Consider the following 12,868-nt stretch of genomic DNA (forward strand, 5'->3'; position numbering starts at 1 on the left):
AATCCAAGTAACAGCAAAAGAATATGATTAAATCGATTCAATCCAGGAAATGCCAGGATAATTTATTATTAGGAAGTCTGTTAATACAATTTGCCATATAAATAGGTCAAAAGAGAAAAGACATTTTAAAAATAGTGAAAAGAAATTAGAAAAATTAAACATCTTTGCCTGAATTAGACTCTTTGGTTGAAATAGATGGATTCTCCCTTAATGTGATACAAATATATATTTTAGTTTAAAATAGCATCATTCTCATTCGACGGCGGCCACTGAGCAGATCGGACTTCACTTGTGCGCGCACCTCGCTCCGCTTTCTCTGCAACCATGTCTGACAAACCCGATATGGCTGAGATTGAGAAATTCGATAAGTCGAAATTGAAGAAGACAGAAACGCAAGAGAAAAATCCACTGCCTTCAAAAGAAACGATTGAACAGGAGAAGCAAGCCGGCGAATCGTAATGAGGCGCGCGCCGCCAATATGCACTGTACATTTCACAAGCATTGCCTTCTTATTTTACTTCTTTTAGCTGTTTAACTTTGTAAGATGCAAAGTGGTTGGATAAGTTTAAATGACTGTGCTACCCCTTTTCACATCAAAGCATCGAGAACTACTGACAACGAAAGGGGCCTGCCTCTCCCATCTGCCTGTCTGGCTGGCAGGGAAGGAAAAGAACTTGCATGTTGGTGAAGGAAGAAGCTGGGTGGGACGACAGTGAAATCGAGAGTAAAAACCAAGCTGGTCCAGGGTGTCCTGCAGGCTGTAAAATGCGGTTTAATCAGAGTGCCATTTTTTTTTTTGTTCAAATGATTTTAATTATTGGAATGCACAATTTTTTAATATGCAATAAAAAGTTTTAAAACCTGAAAAAAAAATAGCATCATTCTTAGTAATGAATTTGGCTGTATATATGTGTATATTTGAGAAATTTCATCTCACTGGAATTTGGCTCTTTAAATATTAGAAGCATTTTTATTAAAGTCAGGAACAAGACAAATTGCCAATAATCATTATTCTTGCTTAAAGTATTTTAAAAGTACTAGCAAATGCAATTAGACAAGAAAAAGAATTAACATGTAAATATTAGAATAGACTTCAAAAGTCATTATTTATAGTTGATATAGTTATAGATCTTGGAAATCCAAGATATTAAACTGAGAGGGGTCTTTAGGCACAATAAGAGAATCCAGTAGTTAATACACAAAAATAAATAGCTAACACTGTAACCATTAGAAGGTTGTAAATATAATGGGATAAAACAACTCATTTACCAAAGCTATGAATGTGTTTAACTACTTAGAAATAAATTCGAGGAGGAAGTTGCAGGAAATACATGAAGAAAACTTTAAGTTTTCTCGGGGGAGAACATAATAGTTTGCTATAATTGAGAATAATTATCCTTTTAACTTTCTGCCTCTGAGGTACAAAATCACAGTTCAACAAAACAAACTTTGCTAGCGACATGAAAGAACACTAGTAAATGGAAAAAAATTTTATTATCCTATAAGAAGACTAAATATTGTAAACGTGACAATTCTCTCTAAGTGAATGGAGATATTCAAGTAATTCCAATAAAATACCAACTTTTTTGTGATCTTGACAAAATACTACAGTTCATTTGGACAAAAAGGGAAAAATGCTAGGAATTAGGACAAGTCTTATCAGATCATAAACTATATATACATATATATATATTTTAAAAGATTTTATTTATTTGAGAGAGAGTGAGCGAGAAAGAGACATGAGCAGGGGAGGAGCAGAGGGAGAGGGAGAAGAAGACCCCTTGCTGAGCAGGGAGCCCAATGCAGTGCTCGATCCTGGGACTCCGAGATCATGACCTGAGCTGAAGGCAGACACTTAACGAATGAGCCACCCAGGCACCCAGATAATAAACTATATTATAGGTCTATAACATTTAAAACAAAGTGGATACTCCAGAAATAGAATTAAATCCATATGGTAATTGATTATGGATAAAAGAGATATTTCAAATCAATCCTGAAAATATATTTAGCAAAAGATTTGGAGACCCCTGATAACCACTGGAAAAAAATATTTTTGAACCTTGTTTCTACTTAACACCCTACACAAAAAAGATTAAAAGCTTAAAGATAAAAATTATACCGTAAATGTTCTGGAGAACTAATGGTTGAATTTGTTTTTAATAATTCTGAGAAAGATCACACTATGAAACAAAAACCCAGGATCATAAAAATACGGAATTTGAAAACACAGATAAACTTTTATATAGCAAAAAAAAGCCATAAACAACAATAAAAACAAAATACAAACTTGGAAAGTATTTTCTTATAAACAGTACTTACAAAACATTAAGGAAAAGGCTAACAAGACATTAGAAAGATGTATATAAAGTTGCAAAGAAACATAATCGAGTAACCTCACTCATAAAAGAAGCACAAAGTAGGACGGTGATATACTATTTTAACCTATTAATTTGCTAAAGATTAAGAAGTGTGATCATTTCCAGTGTTGGTATAGATAAAGGAAAAAAAAACATGTATTCATGCACTGTTGGTAGAAGTGTAAATTGCTGAAATGTTGTTTAGCGATTACTTTGACATGATTTGTCAAATTTTAAAGTGTGTGTAGGGATGCCTGAGTGGCTCAGTTAAACATCTGACTTTGGCTCAGGTCATGATCCCGGGGTCCTAGGACTGAGTCCCGCATCGGGCTCCTTGCTCATTGTGGAGCCTGCTTCTCCCTCTGCCTGCCGCTCCCCCTGCTTGTGCTCTCTCTCTCTGACAGACAGACAAATAAATAAATAAATAAATCTTTAAAAAAACTTAAAATGTGTGTATTCTTTTTGAGAAATTTAACTTCTAGGAATTGATCATGTATATATCATGTTCATTGTATAATCTTATATATATATATATATATTTTTTTGCAGACAAGTTTGCAGAGTTATCTTTGATAGCAAAAAAGTTGGAACAAATACCTCAATGTTTACCAGGTGGGAATAGGTTAAATGAATTATGATATGTTCATGTTAGTATCCATTAAAAAGTTTGAGACAAATACAAATATAAAGGTACTAATACACAAGGATGTCCAAGATATATTATTATCTGAAAAAAGCAAACCACAGGAAATTCTGTCCATTATGACCTCACTTGTGTAGCAAAAAAAGGATATCCAACTCTTATGGCTGTGTATGTGTTTAAATACATAGGTTCTATATATAGGAAAAAAAGAATCTGTAAAAAATGGTTTTCCCTGAGAATGGGACTGAGTGGCTGGGAGGAAGTGGGTCTTTAGAAAAATAGTTGAGCTCTTCCATAGTGTTTAAATATGTTGTTGTTTTACACGAGCCATATTAACTTAAAAATGAGGAAAATTTCAAAAGTTAATAAAAGGCCAGTGTCTAAAGCAGAGGTTCAGTACCCTGCCCACATGCCTCCTTGCTTTCTATTTTGGCACACAGTGCCTGACTTGAAGCTTCTAGTAACTGCATATTTTTCCCTGAGGGCTTTTACTGGTCCTTAAAGCCCTCTGCCTAACTGTGCAGTAGGCTGGAAACGCCAAGGAACGCGGGCCCCTGAGGTGCAGCCTCAACCAATGACTGACAGGGGAGTTGGTGTGTAAATACTTCAGTTCCCACACTATGTCAGAGTGTCCCCAGTGGGACTAAGTTCCAGTTACCCGAGGTGCTAACTGGTTTGATGATGCTCCCTTTATTAGCTGCCTTTGTTTCCCCGTTTCCTTCCTTACCAATGTTTTCTTTACATTCCAAATAAGCTACAAGTACCCACATCCTTGTTTTATAGTGAGCTTCTGGGGCAACCCAGACTCGCACACGGTCTCTCCGTGGCTGCAGGGTGGAGAGTGATGTGTTCAACTGCTGAGCTGAACGACTGAGCAGTTCTCTCAAGGACCATTTAATGTAGGTATCACCCAAGTGTGAGCATCTATAAGCTACCGATGGGGTGTTTTGGTTTGTGGAAGTCAAGATGTCCTTTATGCATTAGACAAAGAGTTCTAGGCTGCCAGACTGGTGGGCTGCAAGAGTGGGCTCTTTTGGTTTCTCTTCCTGAATTTTCTGGGAAGCTGAGGTAAGCTGAGGATCCAAAGAATCGGACTTGAAGTATTCAGAGAACTTACCTGGGTGGTTTTTGGGCATCTCCCATTTCCCTGAGCAAAGAAGTTGACTCTATACAGAATGGTTGGAAGGTGTGTGCGTGTGTGTGTGTGTGTGTGTGTGTAGGGCATGGGGCTAGTTGTAGAATCTGGGGACCTTTTCCACAGGCTGTGGTGTAGGTGTTTGCCCCAGGTCCTCAGTCTCCCAATCACAATTCGGCTTTACCCACACTTGTGTTCCACCTGGATTTATAGAGCTGTCAGCTTATAATTGGACAGAAGGGCTGAGTTCAGTTATGGAAACAGAATTTTATTCGGTTCTTATGTTTTGAACTAGTTGAGCATTTTACAGCTCGGTTGGTGAAAGGTTTTTATGCTATTGGTGTCATGAAACATTTTATAGGGAGGGATAATTGAGTTTTTATTTTTACTAGAAAATAATGTTATCCGCCTGGCTTTGGGGACCAAAACAGGGAAGAACTCCATTGACGACCAGAATTCAGAGAGGCCTAGTAATTATGAAAACTGAATCGAGACAAATGCAGGAAAACAACAAGACCAGAGAAAGCAAAAAACTAATTTTGATTCTTCTGTAAAATTCTGACCGGAACAATGAAACAGTCAAGGACATTATATATCCATTCATTTATTTCAAAATTTGTAAAACAAATCCCTTCTTACGCATACTATTTGTACAACATGAAATTATTATTCAATAAGTTGACATTTTAAACCTATTACTGCCTAAACCCATCTATTACTGAGCTACTCAGAGCACTAAGTTAACATTTACCAGAACATTCATCCTCACATCATGGGGAGATCAAGCTGAAATCCTTTATTTCATATTCAGATCTTGCCAGGTCAGGATTGAAATCAGCTACCTTTCTGATACTTTACTGAAAAGCCACTGTGAAATCCACAAAAGAATTATTATCAAGTTACTGCAGTTATTCAGCTAGATGTTGACTTTGATATGTCAAATCTCTGATCTTTAATAGAAAATTGATGGTCGTGCCCTAAGGGTCAGTCATATGCACAACCAGGATAGGCCAAGGTTTGCATTAAATTACAGCCAGTCTTGTGGTCTCATTCCCTGGCAGCCAAAGTCAAACAAAGCAAATGGATCCCTTGCTAGTTGGGTCTCTTCATTGTTTTGTGTTGTCATATGGATTTAATTCTGTAATGGGGGACTGCTGGGCACAGTCCCCTTATTGAAATCAAAATCTGCCTTATTGATTTTCTGGAGAGAGTTTTTTCTTAGAGCACCCAGAAGTGCAATAGAAGAAAAGCAACTGGTGCAATTTTTCTTTTCCTTTGCCTTGGATGGTTGTGCTGGCAGCAGATTGATTCTGCCACTAGAAATCATATGAAGATATTAAATTATATCATCAATCAATTTGTTTTTAGGGGATTGACTTTCTCCGTGTGAGCAGCCTAAGGAAAAGGAAACAGTAATTCCCGTATGGCTTAATCAGGGGGCAGGTTATTTGGCCATAATGCTACCTTAGATTTGAGCTCTGCTAAACCAGACTCTTTCTGTAATGATAATGGCTGACATGCTCCCATTTTCGGTATCGGAGGATAGAAAGCCAGGGGAAGTTGGAGAGGAAGATCACGATGTAAGGCGCACAGTTTCTGTGGAAATTCCAGTGTCATTAGAGGAGCTCAGCCCTCCTGGCATGAATCATAGACTACAGGGCTAGAATGGACCAGTCCTTCCACTCTCTGCCCCCCCAACCCGCCCCCCCAGTGATGCCTGTGCTTCTGGATCACTGAGATCCAGAAGAATTGAGGGATTCATAGAGTCTCAGAGAGAATGAGTGCCCTAGTCCAGTCCAGGAGGTTGCTGAGCAAAATGTTAAAAGAGAAATAAAATAAAAATGGCAGTAAATGTCATTTTCTTGATACCATTATTCTGCACCTCAATTTTCTCACCTACAAAGTATAGCTTCTTCATAGGGTTGTTGAGAGGATTACATGAGAGGACTGGTTTCCTAGAGATGTGACAGTGTTCGTAGCTTCTCCTGGGACATAGCTCACTGGGGATGGACACTTGCCTCAGGTGGGGTGTGGCCATCATGGGATGGAATTGAGTTTGGGGCCTCATCTCCTGCTGCCTGCTCGGAAGGAGCGATCCCTATGTCGCGCTGAGCTGACATTCGTGAGGAGATGGGTTCAGCACTGTATGTGTCGTTTTGCCTGGCTTTTCGCTTTCCAGGTTCAAGCAGGCAAGATCCACTTAGGTTTCCTGGTGTTGGTTGGTCAAACCCACTTCTAGTCCCATTGCTGAGATCTAAGAGAAGGGGGTCTGAGCTCTAATTACAGAACACCTATATGAGGTGGGAACAAGAGCACATTGTCAGATCAGAGGAGGACAGCAGGTTGCAGCACATTTTATTCATGTCGCTATAGAGGCAAGGGTGGAGACAACCCTTGGGTAGAGTATGTGATTATAACTTCCTAGTTTAAGTTGTAATTCTAAAACTCCTTCCATGTCTGAAGATGTTCTGGAGAGCAATGCTACTGATAATAGCAACGATACAACAATAGTTAAAATTTTGGGGCGTTTTCCCATACGCTAAACATTGTGCTAGGTGTTTCACATGGATTTTCTCATTCCAGAGAGGGAGTTCTTTTCTAATGCTCCTAGTCTGCAGATGGGGAAAAATGAAGCTTAGGAAAGTGAAAGAAGTTTCCCAGAGTCCTGTGGTAAGTGGCCAAGCAGCCTTCAATACCAGGTATGTCTGAATCCAAAGCACTGACTCTTGACAACTGTGCCTTGCCATGCTGTTAGCTGGTGCAGGATGCAACAGGGGAAAACATAACTTTTTGCTTTTTTTGTACAGAAGTTTTCCGAAACCTTAAATGGAGGCCCAGAAAAGAAATCGAAATCTATCCTGTCATTTCCCAGGGTCTTGCATGCAGGCGTGCGAGCATGCATTCATTCACTCATTGAACACACATTTGTTTAGATGTGGGTGCATGCAGCCCTGTGCTAGGGGCTGGGGAGACAAAGCTGAGAAAGTGTTGGTTCTTGTCTAATTAATACACTCCTAGTGCAGGCTCAGTTACCATGGCAGGATATGGCTGTGAACAGGGTGGAAATGCTGGTATTTTGCCAAAGAAGAAAACACGAAGAAATTGGGCTGGGTTCTGGAGAGGCCACCTTTGTCCCTTTGCATTCCTGATCTTTTTGTTCTCCAAGACAAATATTCAGGTTTTACCTTTGGGGAAAGAAAACACGGCGAGGAGCTTAAAAACGTACTTTAAAGAAGGTCTTCTTCCAGGTTTGCGGGGGTGAGCGCTGGAAACGACATTCATCTGACTCAGAATAAATACTCATGAAATAATTTCGAATGGGAGCCACAGGGAGGCTTTTTTAAATCCAGGGTCACCTGAAGCCACCCAAATTTGCAGCTCGCATCATCCCCTCCCCCCAGGACCAGAAGTGTGTTTTAATGAAAGAGGAACACTAAACGCTTCCCCCGCATTTTAAGGCATGGGACTCTGGCAGGGCGAGTTCTGCCTCACAGCCAGAGCTGGCCCCTTCCTCACCCAGCCCCTTTCATCTGCCTTTGTTCCGTGTCTATGCGGAGGCTGAGATTTCCCTACCTCGCTCTGTCTTACTGTGGCTCTGAAAGATGATTGCCTTCTGGTGAAGCCCTTTCCCCTTCTTCTGTACCCAAGCTCCGTGTTCAATGAACATCAAAAAGCCTTATCATACCCTGATGGTTTAAATCTTTAAACAGAGCGTAACAGCCGGAGCACATCCAGACCGCTCACATCCTAGAGCCTTGTCACTATGTGTTCCTGCAACAATTACAGGAGAGGGAGACTGCGGAGTGAATCAAGTAGCGGGTGTTGTCTCCCCGGACTCCATGCTGACGCTCTGATCAGGACTTCAGCAAAATTCTGTTTGAAATGAGAATAGACTAATTTTCATCTGACTCTTCTCAGAGGAATCCCATGTGGTCCAACACGCCAAGGGTCATCATTAGAAAACCGCCTTCAAAAGAGCTGAGGCTTCTTGTGGCAAAGCTCTCTCCCTTTGTTAAATTTATAAACATTTATGTAAAAATGTATACATTAATTGTTCAGGCTCTTCTCAGCCTGCAAAGCTATGCCCAGGAATGTACTTGGGGGAAATAAACTCATAAAAATACCCCAAGTCAGGATGAAAATGGCCTCGTTGTGACGGAAAATTCAGAAGAATTCAGTGATCAAAGGCGATTCTTACTCCCAGCTGTTCAAAGGGACTTATATTTAAAAAAAAAAATCAGATGTGACCGAGAATAGAAAAGAACTCATTAAGAGCTTAATGAGACAGTGACAGGTGAAGTCGTCAGTTGCTTAAACACTGTACTGCCTTTTTCCCCCCTTCCGTAAGAGTTACTCATTTGTTTTCCTGGATTCAATTTAGGTTTCCTGTAAATCATCGTAAAATGCAGAAAAGTTCACCAGAGGGGGAACATTTTTCAGTCCCAAGTCACTGGGCATCTGCATAATTAAGAAATCATCTCTCCCACTTGCCCCTCGCCTCTATGGGAGATGTTTGCAAGCACGTCCAGGGAAACAAATAATTGAATCGCCTTTCCTTTCCCTCTTCATCGGTTTCCTTGGGAGAGAACCCACAAGAGTGAGCAAGTGTGCCAGGAAAGGCCTGATTTGGGGAAGTTTAACACTAAGCCTCATAACCCAAAAGAGAAGGTAAGTTTTTGGCGTCCTTAGAGACGTGGAAATCAGGACCCCTAGAGAGGTATGACTGCATACCCTTTCATAGCTTTTGTCTTGCTACTTGGGGTGTTTATGAAATACCAAAACAAAGCAAAAGAATTTTTTTTTTCTTTTTCTAATTCTCCTAAGCAGCTTAAGTCCCCTTTCACTTTCCCCAGGCAAGGCTGGGATCTCTTGCACGTTTCCAGGCTCTGACCTTCCTGATGTTGGTCTCCCAACACTAGTAGCCAGTTTTTTTATTCTTTAAGTGCTAGAGGAGTCATGAAATATTCAGACACTGGGTTTCCCTGAGACCAATCTGGTGGCTTTTTCTTTGTGCTAACTGCTGCTTTCTATGCATCATTCAAAAGGTACATACCAAGTTGTCAGCCCCTGAACTGCTACTTGGTGTTAAACATGAATATTTGTAGCTTAGCAAGGGACTAAATTTAAAAAAAATTAATATTTGACAAGCCCAAAGAAAGGCATAACAGGTCCAGAAGTATCCATTTGAAAGGTTTTTTATTTGTAAAAAGTCAAAACTTTTTGTACAACTGGGATGATTCTGAGCCACAAAAGGTTTGTTTTGAAAGAACACTGATTACCAGACTTCTTCCAGGAACCTCGATTATGACTCCGCCATCGCAGACACGGCAGCAAAGTTGTTGTTGTTGTTGATGCTGTGGATGTGGATGTGGATGGCAGGAGGAATATTCATTCCACGCATGTGCCACCAATCTTCCGTGACTGGAAAGCCATGAGAGAGGATAGAAGACTTATTCCGGTTGCACATCAACTATACCTACAGCAGTAAAATTGCCTTTTCCCACATTTCTTAATTAGAACTAGAATCAGCTTAGAACTAATAGAATCTCTTATTAGTCACAAAAAGAATGGCCGCCTCTCCAGTCCAAGTGGCATATCTGCATAACTTACAGCCTTAAGAGCTTATAGTCCCTGGTACCCTTGGCTGACTGCCTTTAACTCTCTCATATTAATGAGTTGTTCTAAATTTAGTCTGCTGTGACAAACTAATATTAATACAGTATTTTATGGCCCAGAGCATTGTTAATACATAGGAATGAAACCCAGAGTCAAAGGAAGGGGGTGAGGGAGTGAGATTACTTTGTGTGATTGTCAAGATATAAGATAATCCAAGTATGTAGATATTAAGACTTAAATATAATACACTGCTTATGGATTTATATTATGTGAAACATTTTCTATTATTTTAAATCCTCATGGCATTAGTTTCCTATTTTCAGGGGTTTATAACTTGGCCATACAAATTCACTCTGGGCCGGAACTTGGAATGCAGGGCCTTAACCTGGGGACATTTTGTTTATTTATTTATTTATTTATTTCCCTATTTAACCAAATTAAAAGTCAGTTTGGCCATTTTTAACCCAGGCCAGTGGCAAAGGATGAGCGCAGATTGGGGAGACAATTTTGTGTACAGAGCTCCAGCTTCTTTCAAAAAGTGAACCCCAAGAAAAGAAAACTATAAATGACTCCTGGGGAGAATGTTGTAAAAACAAAAGGGAACAGAAAAGCTCCAAGTGTGGTCAATAAATGTGATGGAGACATTTCTTTACTTAGATGCAGATTTAGTAATGGACCCTGGTAGTGGACCCTGGGGGAGCTGCCAGTCTTCGGGCATGAGTGTGGGTCGCCACCCCTGGGGCAGACAGCACATTTGTAGAATTTGCAGAGGGCATAGCTGTGCGTGCATGTGTGTGTGGGGGTGTGTGTGTGTGTAAATGTAATTTATATTTGTCATCTGTAACGAAATCCTAGAAGCATTCAATGTGGGACCTACCCGCTTCTCGAGCATGAGGCAACGTTTGCTTTTTAATGAATCCACAACTTCAGGAGAAGGAAAGCGAGGGTCACAGTTATTACCCCAGGCTGCCAGGTGCATCAATCTGGGAAACCGTGAGGTCCACGCAAGTGAGGATGCGGGGGTGCGGGAGCTCTGGCTAAGGCTGCTTGCAAAACTCATTTTTGAAGTCCTATGGGATAGAGAAACCAGCCAAAACGAAGCAGTGTTTTCATCCTAACAAAAAGCACTCAAAGCCTACCACAAAGCCAGCTCCGTGGGTAACTCTCAGGGTGTTTGGGTGTCCTTTTGGCAAGTGTTCTTAAAAAGTCTTTTTAGATCTTTAAAAGGAGAGCTCGTGTGGGAAATTGTCATTGTATTTCTAGGACATTATATTTTGTAACTTGTAGAAAAATGTCATTTATTTGGAATTGAAAAATTTCCATATATATATATATACATACACACACGTATATATGGAATTCTGTGACACTGAGGTGAGTTGATAAAATTCTTCTTTTTTTTCCAGTTCATTGTGTCAGGTTAGTGCAGATTAATTCATAGAACATTCCCTTTCTGTACCAAGCTCTTCTCAGGGAGACGCTGGGAAAGGTTTTCTGCTTGGAATTTCTTCATATGGGAAACGGGAAGTGACTGCTCTTCAGACCAGGAGAGAAACTCAGCTGCCCTGCTCCAGGACGAGATCGTCAGGGGTCTTCCCAGAGCCTAGGAGTGGTTAAGCGGCCCCAGCACAGAGCTGCCGGGAGCACCTTGGCAGCAGGCGGAACCAGGAGACAGTGCTCATAATTTTTGGATTCCCAGTACCAGGCGACAGTGTATTGCTGGGCGGCAGTGCATCTGAAGAAATTGAAAATAACAACAAGACAGAATAATACATTTCAAAAGTGGTGGATTCCCCTATGTAAAAATGTAGTCAAATATAATACCAGAAAACAGAAATATGTACTTTAAGGTTTCTGGTTTAAGGAGACAATTAGGTCTTTTTATAAACTTCTTCACCTCATCATAGCCTTCCTGTTAATGGGCTAAAATAAAAGCATAAGCTAATAACCAGAGGCAGGTTAGCGGTAACTATCTGCTAAGGTGAACAACTCCCCTCAGGGCTACTTAAGGTAAAATTCCAATCCCTATTGCTCTATGACGACCAGTTGTGTGGCTTACGCTCTGTATATGCTGGATTTCATCTATTTGAAACGTGTGGCTCGCATTTAGATTTAGCTGTTGGTTCTACATAACACATGTTGATGTATTTTTGAGCTAAGAAGATGAATTTTTGCTTCGCCAAAAGAGAAAATAACTTCTGTATTTTATGTTACACCTGCTGAGTTTCATAATCAAATTGAAAACCAGGTAGGGAGAGATGCTATTGGATTTTTAAGCTTTGTTACAAATTTGAATTGGGGCTTCATTTAGCAGAGGTTGGTTGAACATCTTGAATTGGGTATGGTTTTAAGAAAAATCTAGATTGATTTTTGCATGGCAGCTTCAGGTGAGATAATTTGCTAGAACTGAAAAAATGAGTCCGTCCTCTGAGGAAGTTTTCCTTTCTGGCTCCTCCTTGGGATTTAATTCTTTTCATGTTTTTATTTTTTCTTGGGGGCTGGGGGAAGGGTGCTCTTTACCTTTATTAGAGCCATCTGTTAAAATTGAAGACCGCTTTCAAAGTTCTCCCACCATTATAGGTAAAATTAGGTTGTTTTTCAAATTTTATTTTTTTTAAAGTAGCACACACATTCACATGGTTCAAAATTCAAAATATATAGTAAAAAGTCTACCTTTCAGCACTGTGATCCAGATGTTCACTTTTGTTCTCCTCTCCAAAAGTGGCCAGTATCAGCATTTTTCTCATTTATTCTTTCAGGAATATCCTGCCCTTTATGATCATTCCCCTTTTATACAAGTGATTCTTTATACAAGAAACCCTTTGGTTTCTTTCTCTTAATAATTGATCTTGGAGACTTTTCCATATCAAATCATAGTGAGTTCCTCATTTTTTTTTCCCGGACAGCACTATATTCCATTATGATTGTAATAAAATTAAGTTAGAGTTCTCAACTGGTAAAAATTAAAGATCTTGCCAATATTTTGCAGTTAAAAACACTGCAGCAAGTATAGTCTTGTATATATGGCATATCATACACATGTAAAAGATATCTGTAGGATAAATTTCCTAGATATGCAATTGCTAGTCAAAGGAACTATACATTTGTAACTTT

At 39.9% G+C, this 12,868-nt stretch overlaps 1 protein-coding gene across 1 annotated transcript; it reads left to right on the forward strand.

Moving 5' to 3' along the window:
* Nucleotides 1–257: 257 nt before the first annotated feature.
* Nucleotides 258–867, forward strand: LOC113934450 (thymosin beta-4). The gene has a single exon (XM_027615482.2). It carries the CDS (start codon nt 325–327, stop codon nt 457–459), a length of 135 nt encoding a protein of 44 aa, XP_027471283.1. The 5' UTR covers nt 258–324; the 3' UTR covers nt 460–867.
* The last annotated feature ends 12,001 nt before the right edge of the window (nt 868–12,868 follow it).

Source organism: Zalophus californianus, chromosome 4 (assembly GCF_009762305.2).
Source record: "Zalophus californianus isolate mZalCal1 chromosome 4, mZalCal1.pri.v2, whole genome shotgun sequence".
NCBI classification, from domain to species: domain Eukaryota; kingdom Metazoa; phylum Chordata; class Mammalia; order Carnivora; family Otariidae; genus Zalophus; species Zalophus californianus.